Source organism: Arthrobotrys flagrans (assembly GCF_004000055.1).
Source record: "Arthrobotrys flagrans strain CBS H-5679 chromosome Unknown unitig_15, whole genome shotgun sequence".
NCBI classification, from domain to species: Eukaryota; Fungi; Ascomycota; class Orbiliomycetes; order Orbiliales; family Orbiliaceae; genus Arthrobotrys; species Arthrobotrys flagrans.
The window spans coordinates 4,603,066-4,620,621 of NW_027137545.1; the positions used below are offsets into that span (position 1 = coordinate 4,603,066).

At 46.0% G+C, this 17,556-nt stretch overlaps 7 protein-coding genes across 7 annotated transcripts; 2 read left to right on the forward strand and 5 right to left on the reverse strand.

Annotated features, from left to right (window-relative positions):
• Positions 1-236: 236 nt before the first annotated feature.
• On the reverse strand, positions 237-782 carry DFL_001257 (uncharacterized protein; the record flags this gene model as incomplete). Its single annotated transcript, XM_067629846.1, has 1 exon — positions 237-782. The coding sequence occupies one exon, from the start codon at positions 780-782 to the stop codon at positions 237-239; it is 546 nt and encodes a 181-aa protein (XP_067495826.1).
• A 1,393-nt stretch (positions 783-2,175) lies between these two features.
• On the reverse strand, positions 2,176-2,666 carry DFL_001258 (uncharacterized protein; the record flags this gene model as incomplete). Its single annotated transcript, XM_067629847.1, has 2 exons — positions 2,176-2,237; positions 2,309-2,666. 2 exons carry the CDS (start codon positions 2,664-2,666, stop codon positions 2,176-2,178), a joined length of 420 nt encoding a protein of 139 aa, XP_067495827.1.
• A 479-nt stretch (positions 2,667-3,145) lies between these two features.
• DFL_001259 (uncharacterized protein) lies at positions 3,146-3,919 on the reverse strand (the record flags this gene model as incomplete). Its single annotated transcript, XM_067629848.1, has 1 exon — positions 3,146-3,919. The coding sequence occupies one exon, from the start codon at positions 3,917-3,919 to the stop codon at positions 3,146-3,148; it is 774 nt and encodes a 257-aa protein (XP_067495828.1).
• Positions 3,920-4,461: 542 nt separating this feature from the next.
• On the reverse strand, positions 4,462-4,809 carry DFL_001260 (uncharacterized protein; the record flags this gene model as incomplete). Its single annotated transcript, XM_067629850.1, has 1 exon — positions 4,462-4,809. The coding sequence occupies one exon, from the start codon at positions 4,807-4,809 to the stop codon at positions 4,462-4,464; it is 348 nt and encodes a 115-aa protein (XP_067495829.1).
• A 1,258-nt stretch (positions 4,810-6,067) lies between these two features.
• On the reverse strand, positions 6,068-7,433 carry DFL_001261 (uncharacterized protein; the record flags this gene model as incomplete). The annotated part of the gene is made up of 2 exons (XM_067629851.1): positions 6,068-6,536; positions 6,655-7,433. The coding sequence occupies 2 exons, from the start codon at positions 7,431-7,433 to the stop codon at positions 6,068-6,070; spliced, it is 1,248 nt and encodes a 415-aa protein (XP_067495830.1).
• A 3,859-nt stretch (positions 7,434-11,292) lies between these two features.
• DFL_001262 (uncharacterized protein) lies at positions 11,293-11,901 on the forward strand (the record flags this gene model as incomplete). Its single annotated transcript, XM_067629852.1, has 1 exon — positions 11,293-11,901. The coding sequence occupies one exon, from the start codon at positions 11,293-11,295 to the stop codon at positions 11,899-11,901; it is 609 nt and encodes a 202-aa protein (XP_067495831.1).
• A 2,106-nt stretch (positions 11,902-14,007) lies between these two features.
• DFL_001263 (uncharacterized protein) lies at positions 14,008-16,381 on the forward strand (the record flags this gene model as incomplete). Its single annotated transcript, XM_067629853.1, has 5 exons — positions 14,008-14,950; positions 15,013-15,199; positions 15,256-15,330; positions 15,516-15,524; positions 15,715-16,381. 5 exons carry the CDS (start codon positions 14,008-14,010, stop codon positions 16,379-16,381), a joined length of 1,881 nt encoding a protein of 626 aa, XP_067495832.1.
• Positions 16,382-17,556: the final 1,175 nt, after the last annotated feature.

Genomic DNA, 17,556 nt, shown 5'->3' on the forward strand with positions numbered 1-17,556 from the left:
TTTTTTTGTGTAAAGGATGTTATTGCATTTGGCTTAATTTGATTCCATTAACTATGCCCGACAAGCTTTGTCTAAGTACAATAGTATCTTTCAATTTCATTCTAAAGGAATTAGAAGCAAGGAATTCGCTATCCGAAATCTCCAGCTTAAATCAAACGCTAAAAATGCCATTCACCTGCCAGCTTGTTTCCGATCAAGTCTTCTACTCCTACCCCCATCTCAGCTAGCTAGCTAACCTAAGAGGTAGGTGCGGGTGCTGCCGCCAAAGTCGATATTGGCAATTCTTGCACATGGCGATTGTAGGCAACGCTGAACTCCGCCGGGAAGTTCAAATAATCATAATCTCCATTCGGATTCCCACTTGGGTTATCGTATCTCCTCACATCGCGTCCTGCCCAGACGGTCCCAGCGTCTACCGTGTTGTTGTTGTTATAAATATGTGCGATAGAGAGCCAGTACCCTGGGAATGGTGGTTTATATTGGAACCCGAAGGCAACGCTTGTGTCGTTGCAGTATGTTGGGAATTCAGTTGTGACGATGGTGGGTTGAATTGAAAGGATCGCACGGCAGCTTGCTGCGAGATTCTTGGAACGATCTACTAGTTCGAAGGCGACGGTCGCGGAGATTGAATGAGGAGTACCGGAGTTGCGGAATCGGGTGATTTCGAAACAGCCAGCGGCGGAGCGTGATTCCAAAGTTGCTTTCTCTGGTGAAGCAATTGGAGTCGCAGTTAGAGTAGAAGCGAGAGAAAGGAGCGGAAGTAGGTAGGATTTTAATTGCATCTTGGACGGCTAGATTAATGAAATGGTCTTTTGCTCGATTTTGATCCTCTTTGATATATATCGATTATCTACTTTTTGAAATCGAAATAGGTATGAAAATGGAGACATGGATTTGGGATATGTTACCCATTTTATATTCAATTTTGCCCACATGTAACTTTTAAGATCATATAGATCTCGATTCACTTCCCCATGTCTAGTTTCGGCAAGACAATGATAAACTCACCGACTACCGGGCCAGAAGCTTAAGGCAAGGGTCCTCCTCACCTTCAAATTGCGCACGAGACCCTTCCTACGCCATCCGACTGGACAAAAGCCAGAAGATCTCTCACTAAACTCCGAAGATCCATTCCCTACCAATGCACTCCCAAGCCCTATTGCAACCTCAAAGCTTTCCATCGGATATCGGAATTGCCTTTGAGTGCTGTTAGTGTAAAGCGGGAAGGGAGAGTTTGGTGTATCTGCGTAACTATATATAGAACGCAACGGTGGCATGGCTCAAGTTAGGCGAAAAGATGAAGATCTATTGCTCGGATGAAGATAGATATGCATGGCTGTGGTGGTTTGTGATATTTCCGGCTGCTAACGTTATTTTGCGTTGTCATACTGACGTAGCGGCGTGGGGACAGAGTTTTCGCGGGAAGCTTGTCGGGTAGGATTTCAATTTACAAGCTAGTACTCTCGGGGACCTGGAATATAATTATATGCCTAGATCTATCATATTGTCGAGGCCAACCCTTTCGTACGGGGTTCTCTTTTACGGCTCCAAAGAAGCAATGCAATGTGGGTGAAAAACCAGGGCTACTGCTAACGCTCCTAATCTAGCAGGATTCGAAACGGAGGACTTCGCCGGTTCACGATGCAGGTATACATTCGCGGTAGGGCGCCTGAGGGCGGGCAACACAGTTGAAGAGTCTGGCGACGAGACAAGGGCGGCCATAACAAAGAATAAATCAAACTCGAAGATCTTATAAAATACACATGTAAAGGCATCGAATCATATGGACATATTTTATTCAGAATACCTGGGTGAAGTATCTATGTACAGCTGCCCCGTAACCGACGGAGCTATCCTCCCAGAGGTATAATTCTCCGCAATAAATAATAGTAAAAAACAATATACAGCTCCTAACGCACCGGAATAGACACAATTCTACCGAAACATGCCCAATAAGCAAGAGGAGCGAGAAATGAGACGGAGCCGATTATAAAAGGTGAAAGAGCCAATGATCTTCAGAAAAGCCTTGCGACGAGAAGACTACGTATTAGGATGCCGGAGACAAGGGACCAATCGCCGTTGCACGGTGGGTTGCATTATATGTTGATTATGTTCCGCGAGGTTGTAATACCGAGACTTCGAACCATGGTAGAAATGGTAGACGCGTGGCTGAATTCACGCGCTTTGACCTTCACCTTCACCAGATCCCTGTGGTCTCTGCAAGATGCTGACCGAACCTATAGATCTCACACAAATCGTATCAGCGATTGTTCTTTTCGTCGCTACCATCATACGGAGTTTAACGTACGCTGCTTGATAGTAACGTTGGTGTGCTTCTTGCCATCCTCTCCCTCGTATACACCCAGTTGAAGGTCTCCTTCCAAGAAAACTCTGCATCCCTTAGTGAGTCTTTCCGGGCTGGGATATCCAAAAGCAATGACCTTGTGCCATTGAGTCGACTGCTTGTCGCCAAATCCAATCGTGCTAGCGACTGCATACTTAGTTACAGAGCTACCATTTGAAGCTTGCGAAATCTCAGGCTCGGTACCGATGCGACCGATGACCTGGACACGGGATATGTCTAGACGAGACGGGGTGGTGGAGAATTGGCGAATGACAGAGGCGGGGTGGCGGGGTAGGCGGTTAAGACTTCGGAGAAGAGACATCTTGATTAGGTTTGTTGGATAGAGGTAACGTATGCGACGGGGCTTGCGGTGGTAGTAGCGATGGAGATGCAAGGAGGGAGCGGCTGGTGGCGTCGAAAGGTTGTAATGATGTCGAGGGTTACAGATGAATTAAAGGTACAGACGAAGAGAAAAGTTTTGGCTTTTGGTTGGCCCTTGTCAGGCATGCAAAACGCCCAATGCGGAAATTGCCCTTCCCAACGCACAAATTCCAACACTCTACGGCTAAAACATTCTGGTGACGAGACAACAAAGGCTAGTGTATTCTCACAAGGCAATGAGGAATTCATTGAATATTGTAGTTCCAAATTTACGAATGAAGATTAAAGTGAAAAGACAAATAAGAATGCTCATTACTAAAAGGTATAATATGCTAATACGTGCGGACATATACATTAATGTATATTACATGAAATCAAAATTCGCTCCCATATCTTTCGCCTTCCAAGCTTAGACCAAACCTAGAAAAAAATAAAAGCTCCTCCAATGGCCATTCCGGCGACGGTAACAATCAAACTTCGGCCGCTGATAGATCTACTAGCCGAAGATTGTTGGTCTACTGGAGCCATATTAGTCTGGACGGGAGGCGACGTCTTGGTCGCGCGGGAGACTGTTGTCGAGGTTTCCCTCGTGCTCTCCGTAGTTTTTGTAGCACGAGTAGTCGCAGTTTCGGTTTCACTTGAAGCTGCGCTAGTTGTAGCCTCAGACTCGGTCGATTCAACTGTGCTAGAAGCCTCAGACTCAGTTGTAGCGGCAGTAGTGGCAGTAGTTTCGGACTCAGTCTTCGAAGCGGAGCTAGCAGTCTCAGTCTTAGTGCTAGCGGGGCCAGTGGAGGTCTCAGCACTAGAGCTGACAGCGGAAGACGAAACTACACTCTCGTTTTCGAAAGCGAAACGATCAGAGTAATTGTAGTCTGCCGGGTTATTGTTGTAGGTTATCCGAATGGCGTATGTTTGAGATGGGGGAATGTCATCCGGGACACTCCATGTGTAAACACCAGTATTAGGGGCACCGTTCGCAATTTCCTTCACTGGTACCACTTTGTTCGCGGGTCCATCAATCAATGTGATGGTGACCAAGTTCCCCTTCATGTTTGTCCATTTGATCGCATAGGGCTGGCCAGCAGTAATAACATCTCCAGCAATAGGGGCAGTGATAGCGTTATTGTTCAGGTCAGCGGCTAGAGTAAGCGGCAAGGCCGAAAGGAGAAGGGTAAAGAGGTGTCTGAGCTGCATTTTGAGCGAGAGTGGATTGTAGATAGCCGAATGAGTGAGGTATCAAATGAGTAGCGAGAAAAAAGGGACACGAGGATTGTGAAAGGGATGTTTGGAACCAAAAAAAGGCGTGGGTGCCCCTAGGATCTTATATAGAGCACAGAGAGCCCGTGTGACTGTGCAACTGTCACAATCGTGACAGAAACAATCAGAACGGCTGATCAAAAATCATAGGCAATCTCGTGAATGCCAGTTGCACAGCCCAGGGCTCGATCCCCTCCGCTTGAGTGCATGAATGTTTGTAACATTTGCGCACTCAAGGGTTGCGGCAAGCTAGCATTCCCAATGGGGCGTTCCCAATGGGGCGTTCCCAGGGGAAAGTTTAATTAGTGTCAAAATGCAACACAACGAAATTTAAAGCAAAAAAACATTTCAGGTGACGCGTTCTATGAAACTTGTGAATAAGAGTAATGGAGCTAAGAATGAATAGTTGCGGATCAATGGGAAGATCGGTGTTTGCCGTAGTAGTTGAGGCCCATGGAGAAGCCCGTACAACGATCGATCTAGACTTGGGACTCACCGGGGGAACTGCCCTTCTGCGACCTGGTTGGATCGGTCGGCTTGTCGCCCCAGAGCGATATAACACTCAGCACCCCAGACGAACTGCTTGAGAGTCTTCGTAAATTCGGTTCTGATTTCGCAGCTTCCTTTCTCCGTTCTCTTAACAGGATTCGCAGGCCGAAGAAGACTAGAACTGCCGAGACTAGGACGAGAACGCCACCAACAACAGCGGGTATTAGAACCCCGTATTTTGAGGCTACAATGCGGGGTATTGATGAAGTTGTGGGAGTTGTCTCGGATATCGAAGCTGTTGTTGGGCTCGCCAGGCGAGCCGTCAATTCTGAAGCCATGGTCGGTAGGTGTCAAAAGGGGAAAAAATGCGCTAAACCCTCGCGTCCTTGGGTAGCTCGAAACGTCGACGCTGGGGGCTCCTTCTACTCTTTAGCGGAAATATTTTAACTTTTGAAGGGATGGGGCGTTATAAATGGCAGTTGGCAGTTGCACATAAATCGATCGAAGCAAGGAGGTGAGGAAGAAATACCCAGATTCAAAGTGGACCTCATACATGCTTAACTACCCCTCGAGGGCTCCGATTGAAATGTATGAACCTTCCTGCAATTCTCCCGAGTTCGATTGCCCCCACAGCCGGGCAATTTGTCAGCAGGTAAACGTGTACACGGTAAATCGAACTTTGCATACATGCCCCACCTAATATCGCATCTCTCCATTCGAAAATATAGTTCTCAGCCTTATGAAAAAGTAGCCAAGTCTCCGTTAACCAATGCTAAGCTTTTTAGGCCTTGCTAGCCTGTGTTTGCTGAGGTATTTCTCCGAACCTATCGTTCAGGGCTGGTCGAACTCAAGGGAAACAAAACCCATGCTATTGCATGAATCGAAAGGTTCGTTAATCGGCCAAGACGAAAACTTCGAGTTCATGGCATATCGAAATATTTTATTTCTCTTCGTTTAAACAATATCTGCGTCTGGACTAATTAGTTTAAGAATGTGCAGCTGTTCCACCTGAATAGCCAGCAATTGTTTCTAAGAACCACAGCTATGGAAAACCGCCAGTATAGGTTTATGCAGACCGCGATTTTGATTGATAATATCATTGGAGTGCTAGTAGCTAGTCGAGCGGCTACACGACATTTTATATCGTCGTGCGGTTGTCTGTTGGATTTAACGTGTGGTTGTGTTGCGGAAGACTAGACCTTACAAAGCGTGTACATGTCGATCAAACAGTGTTCCCAGGATTTATAATTGTGGTCTACATATATGGAAGACTATGAACATTGTGTTTGTTTCTTCGAATATTTTCGCTTTGGAAGCCCTTTTGGTTTCTCGTCGGTCAAAAAATCCACGAAAACCTTTAACTTGAAAATATATACTAAACCCATGAGCAGTCATGTGTACCGCGAGAGAGAAAGACGTTTAATTAACGAACTAAAGTGGTCACGAAATCAAGCTATTACTCTACCGGCATAGAATCGATTGTTGAACCTAGAGTAAATTGCTACGTACTAGTTCTACCTCACTGGAAGGCGCACAAGGATATCATAGACTGAATGTATGTAAACCGCTTTAAAGCATACAAAGATACACCAATACCTATTGGAATCCTAACTCCTTTACCAAATCATATAACCCCAAAAACTCCACCGCATTACCCCATAAAATAGCTTCTCTCTTCTCCTCTGACAAAAAGTCTCTTACCCTCTCATCCGTGGATACCAGTTTTCCTGGGAGAGGTACTTCTCCTAATGGAAATGGGTAATCGCTCCCCATGATCACTCGTTCTGATCCAATCTTTTTACAAATGTACTCCAATAAATCCGGATCATGCACTAAGCTATCTATCCATATATTCTTCTGTGTGGATTCGATTTGCTGTGTCGGTGATATACCCTCAGATTTGTGAGCCACAAGGTCTGGTCGACAATCATAGCCGTGTTGAATACGTCCGAGCAAAGGGAGGTATGCGCCGCCAGCATGTGCGAAGCAGAGACGTAGCTTGGGGTGGCGGACTAACACAGCTGACGAAATAATCGCATGAATAGCAAGAGCTGTCTCGCTCGGCCTATAATTATCCGTTAATGGCGTATAAAGTGGATGAGATAGAAATTATCAAACGTCTTTTTTTATAGCTATAGAGGCTAAAAATGATGTTGTATATATAAGCGATAGGCTGGACTTACATTCCAATCAACCAGGCGGACCAGTATTTCTCCCACCTCTTATTCTCCTTTGCTAGTTCGTATCCTAACGGGTGCACGAAAATAGGCATATCAAGCTCCTCGCACGCTTTCCAAAACGGCCCCAACTCCGGGTCATCCAATCCGCGGCCGTTAATCTCCGTGCCAATCTCGACTCCTCGTAGACCCAGGCTCTTCGCGCGCTTCAATTCATTTACTGAAGCTGGAACGTCTTGTAGTGGAACTGTAGCCAACCCCACGAATCTACTAGGGTACCGTTGGCACAACGATGCGATGTGATCGTTTAATAGCCGCGCTAGTAACGTCGCAGGCTTACTCGGCTTATCGTAAGAAAATAAGACCGGGATCGTGCTCAGAACTTGCACAGAGACCCCGCTAGCGTCCATTTCCCTAATCCGGGTATCAGGATCGAAGCAATTGGTTTCTACGGTTCGGAAGAACCGATCCCCAACGTACATGTCTACTTTCTTAGAATTGTGAGGCCGCAAGTTGATCCATTCACCAGGGCTTGATGAATCGTCAAATTTCGACATGTCAGGCAAGGACGATGGCATAATATGTGTGTGCATATCGATTCTGAACGGCTTTGGGAGCGGATTTGGGCTTTTAGGTTGGAGGATTTTCTCGGTTGGTCTGCTGGTGTATACGGACATACAGTCGCATGTGTTGAATGTTGGAACTGTAGCCAGTCGTTCGTGGAAACACATGCTGGGCATTGGGAGACAGGCATTGGAAATAGGACGGGTCGCTGTTAAACTCATTTTGGCTATAGTTCTATAGTTCTAAGGCTCAATAAGTTCGATAAGAAACGATAGAAGCCAATTTCCTTGACCCCGATGTTCTTGTGGGCTATTTAAATATCTTTCTTCGTAATTAATTCTCCGTCGGGCTCCTATCATTAGGCACCTAGCTTTGCCGACGTTCAACCTATCCAACCCAGCTGCATTCGACGCTGGAAGCATTACATTAAACCAACATCTGGACATGTCTGTGCGAGATCCGCGTGGTTATCATTCTCTTGGGCCAACCCTACGTCGGTTTCGCCAGTCTTCCGCCGGTATTCCTCAACCCGCTGTTAACCGCTTGGATATTTCAACCTTGGTTAGTGTTTGTGGCTGGGCTGCATCGTCAGGATTTGATTTGTTGGATCCTCAATAGGAAAATTCCGATTCGTCTTATAACGCAGTTCCAAAGGCGATGCTGCTTAGCTAGGTATTGGAAAGCTAGGCTGAATCTCTTTTAATTACGTAAACAATGTCCTCTGCTTTCCTTCTTCAGCTCGAATTGACCCGAATATATGCGTCTGAGTTAAGTACTTAAAGTAAGTATTTATCTGCAGGGGACGTACTTACATCACAATTGCACAAGGTTTGCAAAGGAGTTGGGAGCTACAACATGGGCTAGAAGTGTCCAACGCAATCACACTACTTCGATGGATGACCTCTAGCTAAAAACTAACGTTCATCTGACCTACCCATTAGCAAAGCTGTGCATGAATTCGAAACCCAATCTCGCGTTGAGCATCGCCAGTAGGTCCTAGCTCTTGAACCGATCTGGAGATGTTTATGTACACGTGTGGTCCGTGGGCAATAGATGGAATGAACTGTTATTTGAAGCCTTCTCGCACCGAGCCCCTGTATTTTGCTAGTTCGTTTTCTTAAGCCCTTTCGAATGCCAAGAATACTGGTAGACAAAAGTCTAATTCTGACAGAGCATACTAGGACTTATTTTGGGGTCCGAGATCGATACAGCACTTCGTTATATAGGCGGTGGGACCACAATACGAATAAGCCACTAGCTCGAGAGAGTTAGCTACCTTAGAGGGCTAGTTTATTGAAACCTTCGCTCATTACACGATGGCATCCACAGAGATGTACTATACCTACACTCATCGAGAAGTGTCAGCCGAGTAACGGTGTTGCGCAATCGGTGCGCCCAGAAATGGGCCTCATCTCTAATATAGCTAATCTGGTGGAATATCGAAATAAATATCCTGTATTTGTAAACCCCCAGCGTTGAGCGACGCTAAAGAATGGCCACTCAATCGATACTATGTCCAAGGGTATGGACGAACAGGGACATCAAAAATTCGAGAATGGTTGGTCTAGCCTGTTTCTCATTTATGGGCATCTTGACTAAGCAGTTGATTTGACTTGTGTTGTAGATGTTATCGAAATGGTACTGGGGGTTCCTGAAGTATGACCTAATAGCAATGGCTACGGCGGTATCTAGATTGGCAGTGGTAGAAGGCTAGGGTTTGCTATGAATGCAAATGGTTTTTTGACATCAAAAAATCCCTAAGTCCAGATATCAATACTCCATCTCTCCGTTTTAGGCACATACGAGCCCCAAAACTTACTTGAGAACGACAAGGCCCCGTATACCAGCGCCAACCGATATTGCATCCAAAGCCAATTGAGCAAAATGAAAAGAATATACCACCTATACTGCTAGAGGCTCATAGAATTCGCAATTATGGTACTTGGAACTTCTATACGAATCTATATTCATCTCTAGATCTCAAAATCTAGATATCTGGATTTCCATCTTTTCCCAAATATCAAAACCATGCGAATATACTATCCACCTTGTGAGTTGAAACTGAGATATGATATGACGGTCATTCAGAATCAGGTACGCAGCAAGTAATTCGCAATAAACTTGGCCATAGGGTATGACGGATTGATATCCGAAACGTTGTACACGTTGCCCAAGTGTGGTTTGGCTTCCACCACGCCATGCTGTAGCCTCGAGACCACGAACAAATTCATGAAGGGGTCTTTCCCCGGCGAGGTTTCATTGGCGAATCTAACGTTACAGAGCACACCCAACGCTAAATCGCACTGATCTTGATTGTGTAACCTAATCCTAGCAGATAAAAATATGACCCTGAAGACGAAGTCTCCAAAAAGAAAAGAAAAGAAAAGAAAGAAAGAAAGAAAGATTTTGAGTCTCGCGCGGAAGGACGATAGTCGAAAGAGAGCAGCTTCGGCCATGTATTGTTTCGAAACAGACCACGGCCTTAGATGAGACAAACTAGGCCTTGGGTAGTCTCGAGGAAGTTCTCGGGTCCGGCGGACTGTGAAATTTAGGAATGGCGTCTTGCGCTGGCTATTCGTTTGAAGAGTTATGTGCACGTATATCTAGAGTATGAGAGTGTCGCAAATATGTTTGTTAGTAGAGCTAGTTTCGACAACTTGAAATCACCAAGAGGATACCTAAGCTAAGTAGTAATACTGACTGCCATTTATAAGCTTAAGCTTGGCCCGCTATCACGGTCTGGTGAACAGAGCCTTCTATAATATACAACGCGAAGCAGTGAACATGATTGTTATGGCTTCTTTGCCCCTTCGACAACGGGGCCAATCCTCCATTTCTTCTCGTCATAGTTTCTACTCCCTAGTGCTATATCCCTCCAGCTCTGATGTTTCTCATCTCGGCTTCCTTCGTCGCTGTTACCCCTCCAGCAAAGTATTTCAGCCTCATTAACACGATCTAGTCTCGACGACCCAGTTTCGCTCCGGGCCCATAGTACTATCGTTGAGGCTTCCACTATTAACTCCAGCTATCCGATCTGCCTCAAGGCAGCCTCCTTCCAAGCCTAGTCTCTCGCGGTCCCTCTGTTCTTACCCTTTACGTACCCATTCACGCCATTCCACGCCTTTTCGTATCGCCTAGTTGTCAAGTTTCTCTGGATACCGGTGACGTTGAGGAAGATTTGAAAGATGAAATATACGACTAGAAACCTGGCTATGTCTCCGAACAGCACTCCCGATTGGAGGGACTGTCGTCGGTGCCTGATATATACGACCAGGCGCTCTTGGTTGGAAAAGAATCAAACAACCACTTGGGAAGTACTTGCGGGGTGACAAAAATTCCGGCCGACCGATCGATGTTCGTATTTTTATACGACTTAGGCGATTTCAGCCTATATCAAGGTCTAGACTATATATCATTCCATGGCGCATATTATGTTCACTTCTTTTTTCTGCCACGTTAAAATTGCATACATCGGTCGACGTTTTTCATGTCTTGAAAGCCAAGCAGAACCAGTGCGGCGCCAGATCCCAGCTTGAGTGTGCAAAAATTACCAATAGATGTGTAAACCCCGCGACTTTATCTCGTCTAGAAGTACGAGATAAGTAAATACGTCTTTATATATATTATATATATTTAGACTATAATTTACATTTTGCAGATTCCTTGCAGGTTCCTCGCTATTTTCTGGTTCTCCAGCTTCTAGATAGGACGGCTGGGAAATAGCTGGCTGTACAGTTTACGGCTGTAGTTACTACTTAGGTAATTACTGACGTCGATCACCAAAACGAAATTTATCTTTAAAATAATCGATAACTTTAGTCATAAAACAAAGAAATATGCAAACCTGATAGTAATAAAAAGACAACAAACAGTTTTATACTTTAATATCAATGCTGCTGAAAAATCAGTCGTCGTGAGTGACTTTAGAGTCAGATCCTCACTATGTAAATCCCGTCCTTTTAGCGGTGCAGGCACGGAACCCCAAACTCTTTGGCTTATTTTCTAGAAAATCTCCTTCACTACAATAACTTATTAGGGGCCTGTGCTATGCATCATTTCTTTAAAGGGTGGCATAAAGCTATGTCTGAGGAAGATAAGAGGTTATTTGAACGCCTTGTCAATCTATCCCCAACGTCGGAAACTACGAACGAGGACTCCAATGACCCAAAGACTGAAGTTACAGAGGGCAGCACGAAGGATCAAGACACAGCAAAAGTGCCGTATTTCATCAATGTCGAGGATAATGATAGCCGCGAACCTCTATCATGGGCGATTGAATACGGTGATAGAGATGGTGTCAATCTCCTGCTTCAATACAAGGCGGACGTGGATGACGTTGATGAACTTGGTCGGACAGGGCTATATTACCTTGCCGACGGACAAGGCGATCCCGCAGATAATATTGCCATCCTTCGAGATCCCCACAAAGCTGGAGCGGACATGAGGATCTCAACAGTAAACCAAGTAACAGTGTTCGCTCAGGCAGTTCACAGACAATCCTCATCGGTGCTTCGTGAAGTTATCAAGATACTACCCCGAATCGATCAAAATTCTGAGCCTGGTCACGAAGACTCTGCCCAGGAGTCTGGGCAGATTATCTATTACAGGTCGATGATAAAGGCAGGAACTTTTTGCATCGTGCTGCGGATCGAAAAGACGGAAACGGAGTGGACATATCAGATATCCTAGGAAAGTTGATACAGTCCCTCCCTGAAGATGACCGAAAGAAGCTACTTTCCCAGGAAAATGACTGTGGGGAGACTCCACTCGTTCTGGCTGCGGATGAGTTAAACTTCCCTCTTATCGAAACTTTTCTGAAATACTCATCGACAGAAAAAGGGACGCTAATGAGCATGAGCACAGCAAAAGGAAATCACCCATAAACACTATCGCAACAAATATTTTGAAACTTGAACACAAACTTTCCCGGGCTGAAAGTCATGATGAAATTGAAAGTGAAAACGAATGCCTTGAACCGAGCTCCATGAGTATCCAGGACGAAAACGAAGCCAGCAATGTCTCAGGAAAATGCTTAAACCCAATCGACTACGAAAATAACGATTGCACTGTTGTCAGTGTGCCTAGCGAATCTACGGCTTGAATCAACTTTGGGGGAGAAGCCTTTCAACATAAGGGATGGGAAGACCCTATTGAAGATATCGAGACGTCGATGCAAGAATCTGATAGTATGTTCCGGCCATATGACCAGTAGGGGTTTTCGAATATCATGGCGGTTGTGTCGTAATATACATAATGTGTGTAAGTATGTACGTAATTCAAGGCGTAATATAGTCACAAGTGCTCCAGCTCTAGCCAGGGAGCCGATGATATACTCCAGTAAGATTAATTGCAGAAAACCCAGTCTCCGCTGGACGGTTAGCGCAAAGGGTGGGCTGCGCAGGAGACAATGCAATAGTTGGTTAGAACTCGAAGAAAATGCAACAAAGGGAGCCAACGCCAAACCGCTAGTTGCCACATAACCGAGGTCGTTTAACGATAATATCTGCAATGTTGATATAAACTGGATTGTAGGTGTACATACCGGAGTTTTTATATGTTCATATATTCTAGTGTGAATTATACCCCTTAAGCAGAATGCTTTAATATTTGAACTAACAGAAATCATTCGTGTTCAAATGTTCGTTCGCGGCCTCAGATCTGGTACTTTGCGTTGGCCCTGTGGTTTTTTCTCTCTGAATGAGACCCCGTCCCTTCTACTTCCCTTCTGCTTTAGTTACATTTACTCCCTAGCTAGTGAAATGATGATGCATCATAGCCACCCTGATCTACTTATTTCATTCTATGGAATGGTTTTCTCCACAATTAACAAAACTTGTAGATTGAACTTAGGCTATGGGTGTGATTTTGGGCTAGTCTGTCTGGTGGTCCCCAAATATAATGAAGCGAGCGATATATCCATGAATGGCTGCCTGTGATCTAGAACAACATCCAAAACTACTTTTGGATATTAAAGTAGGTAAATCCTTAAATAAGCACCCAGGTGTGTTCGGATCTCGAGGTATTCATGAGATTGCGACATGTACCACCGGACGATAATAATATATACTACACGGTACTGTGGAGGAAAGGTAGAGAGCCAGAGGAGGGTCAGCCCAATGCCACCCCACTCTTGCGTCGGGCCTTAGAAAGGTGATTCGTGGTGCTCATGTTTGAATGCCAGGCTCTCATTCGCCAATATGCAGTGCCATCCTGGTCCAGCATGTCATGTCTCCTAACTTCTCCATACATTTCCGTCGGTCTACTTATTTGCCGGGTAGGTTTATTTCGTCTTGTCTTTTTGATGCAGGTGAATCAAAGCAGAGAGGGGGAAGTAGAGAAAAATAGCTCCCCCACGGCGTCTCTGCCCTGCAGCGTTGAAGTGGGCTCAAAAGGCATACGACACCTGCTGGCTCGTGACACTCTAATCTACTGCACAGTACTATGAGACCCGTATTTGCACCGCAAATTTAACATCCCGCCATCGTTAGGAAGAAAAGAAAAAAGATGATTCTGATTCTCACCGTTGAGAATACAAGTTCAAGCACTTTCTTTGCTGCTAACGCCATTTCGCATTCGAACCGATTAAAAGGGTCGCCAACCACCTAGCCGACGCGGCATCTCCTAACAAAACGCCATTCTGCAACCCACAGAAACAGAAACCCTGTCCGACAAACATCGGAGGACGAACCCTTCAACCTCTCCCTCCCCCCCTTTGCTCGACTAGCCATCGGTCCGGACCGTACCCGTCGCCACTGACGACGAACACGACCACAGGACAAGTAGATGGCCGGTGTCATGGATAGCTTCGGAGGCTTCCCGCCTGAATCCGGTGCCGGTTCCTTGCTCACTCTCGCCGACGAGGACCTGGATGGCGGAACACCCCCAAGATGGTCCTCGTTCATCGGTATTGTCATTTCAATCGTCGGAAACATCGTCATCTCGTTCGCCCTCAACATCCAGAAATATGCGCATATTAGGCTTGCACGGGCAAGGTCGTTACGGTTACAAGAGAGAAAAAAATACAAACGTCGAAGAAGGAGAAGGAGAAAGCTCCTAGCCGCGAACAAGGGTGTTGCTAATGGGAGGAATGGAGCTAGCACCGAGACTGATGGATTACTGCACCCTCCAGAAGGTAATGGGGCACCGAATGGAGTTGAAAACGGTGAGGATGAGGATTTGGAAGGCAGCTGGATCTCTACCGATACCTACGATAGTCCTGAAGGTGAAGATGGGCGAGGGAGAGCTCTGGTGGACGACGAAGAAGACCGATATCTTCTCGAATCACCGGAACGGTCACCATCGAAGAATGGTGGAATGGGAAGTGCACCACCTTATCTAAGATCGAAATGGTGGTGGACTGGGATTATCCTCATGACCATTGGAGAGTGTGGTAACTTTTTGGCCTATGGTTTTGCGCCAGCTTCGATTGTGTCTCCACTTGGAGTCGTGGCCTTAATCTCCAATTGCTTGATCGCACCTCTGATGCTTAAGGAGCCTTTCAGAAGGAGAGACTTGCTAGGAGTCGTCATTGCCATCTTCGGTGTCGCAGTCGTGGTTTCCAGCTCCCAGCCAAAGGAGGAGAAACTCACACCCGGTCAGATATGGTGGGAAATTAGCCAGACCCCATTCGAGGTCTACTTCGTCATCACTTGCACATTGATCGTGGTTCTGCTCTACCTGAGTGGCAAGCACGGCTCCAGGTTCATTATCATCGACTTGGGCCTGGTCGGATTGTTCGGTAAGTCGACTCCAGTTCCTTATGCCACAGAAGATACGTACCTGCTAACAGGCCCTATCAAGGTGGCTATACGGCACTAGCGACGAAGGGTGTCTCATCTCTCCTTTCGAGCTCCCTCTACAAAATCGTCACTTACCCGGTCTTCTATCTCCTCGTCTTCATCCTCGTCCTTACAGCTGTTCTACAGATCAAATACTTGAACAGGTCCCTCCAGCGGTTCGATTCCACTCAAGTCATACCTACTCAATTGTATGTACACTTTTGTACAATCTCTTTATATAACCATTGGCTAACCGATCCCCTAGTGTTCTTTTCAACATCTTCACTGTTACTGGATCAGCAATCCTCTATCGCGATTTCGAGAAAGCCGACGCCGCAAGGTTCATTAGGTTCCTGATCGGCTGCTTCCTCAACTTCGCCGGCGTTTACTTAATATCAAGTAAACGTGAGCGTAGCTACGAATCCGACTATGATTCTACAATTTCCGAAACCGAAGATGAACACCACTTCGACCCTGACAACCCGATCATGCGGGTCTCGTCCATCGACAATACCCCATACTCAGACCATCCACGTACGTCCCTTCAACCCGGGGCGCTGTCCACCCGACGCGACTCATCAATCCGCTCCACAAATTCTTTCCGTCGCACTCAAATCCCAGCCCAACTCCACTTCCCCCCAAACGAAACATCTCCTCTCTTACCACCTGTCAAAAATCCTCTTGATGACATCCATACCCCTCTAACCCCAACCATATCGCGTAGCCCTTCCCGCCGCCGCCCCGCACCAATCTCCACAACACCGGCCGTCACGCCACCACCGGCCTCCACCAATCCAAACCGTTCGTCCCTCTCGCTGTTAACCCCTGGCCCTCTATTCGTTGGCTACCAACTCCAAGCCGTCGTCGCAGATACTCTGAAACGCGGTGTCGACCACATCCTCGACGAAGATCTCATCTCACCCCACCAAATCGCCACAACTACAAACCAATCCGGCTCCCTCCGTGATAAGAAAGTTAGAAAAGTCCAAAGCGTAGGAGCAAGTCTTGGCGGTTGGTTACGCGGCGAATCACAAACCATTTTGCCTACTTCAACAACATCTAAAAATCGTAGAAAACGAGCGGGGACGATGGATTCCACTTCTGATCTTAATACGAGGCAGTCGGTACGAAGTCGTCTTAGTCGATCCGGGAGTGGGGCTTCAGCGAGTGGGAGTGGGCCGAGTAGTAGTTCGAATAATGGAGTGAATCGATACGGTCAATATTCAGATGACTCTGCGGTGGCGGATCTGGCGAGGAGGAGAACAATTGCGGTTGGAGAAGGGGCGGCAGATGAAGAGAGAAGGGGCGGTATGAGGAGGCCCAGTCCTGGGGTTGGGGTTGTGGAGACGGTACTGGAGGGTGGGAATGCACCAAGGGAAGATGAGAGGTGATGGTGATGGTGGGGATACCAGAGTGCATGTCCCGTGGTTCTTCTTCCTATTTAATGACTGAGAATTTGCTATATATTTTGGGTACCAGGTTGGGGTTCATTTTTGATTCGAGTTTTAGCATGTTTTATTTACCATTCCCTTGCATCTTTTTATTTCTGTCTGGCATATTCTAGAGATGGGTACGCGAACTTTTGTAATATTATCGGTCTATTTTCAATTGGCATTTTACTTTTCTTGTTGGATTTTCATATTTTGCATAGTCACTGCCCAGAATCACTTACCTTACCTTGCTGAATGATACCCATTCAATGTTGAATCGGAAGTCAGAGTTATCGCGACTAAGCATGAACCCCCAACTTGCTTTCGCAATTCATATGGAAATCGTATTAGGCAAAAGGGGTTTTTTTTTTTTTTTTTTTTTTTTCTGGTTTCTCGTGGTTCGGTCTCCCCACCCCCCCCCGACCCCTCCCAGGAAGACACTAATTTGCAAAAGGGTGTGAAAGGAAAATTGAAGGGGTGCAAGGTGAGACATGGTATCTATCATATCGATATATCCTCACACAGTTCTGTAAATATTCAATACTATCCATCGTGTGCCCATGACCCGCCTTAACATCCTTGGGAGAATATCTTTGAAATTGAGTTCCATGATTCGGTGGAATGAACCCGCGAGCGTTCGAACAACTCAACTGTAATAAAGCTGGGATACCGACCTCAATAACTAACTACCTAGATTGATTCCGGATATCGAAGCTGTACTAGAAACGCTGCCTAAATGCACAACGATATTCATCAAAGGCATCTCGTCAAGATCATAGATGGGATGTTGATAGCGTTCTACCCTACCCGGCCTCCCCCACGATAATATCTGGAATTTTCATACCCCTCAACGATCGTAACATGTACCCTCGGATCTAGCTGTTCACCTTCGTCCTTAGGCTCAAAGTATTTAGTAGACTTTTACCAACACGGACCATCCGTTCTAGTATTGGATTTCCCTACTACTTCGTCTTTAAACGTTGGAGACGTATCACTCCTAGGGGATAAAAATATTATCAATGCTGCCGGGGAGAGAATGATCATATATATGCTGGCTAACAGTAAGGGATTGGTGTGCATGTGTTGAGTGTGGTATTTTGTATATAGACTCTATAATGTGTAGACGCGCTTAGGAA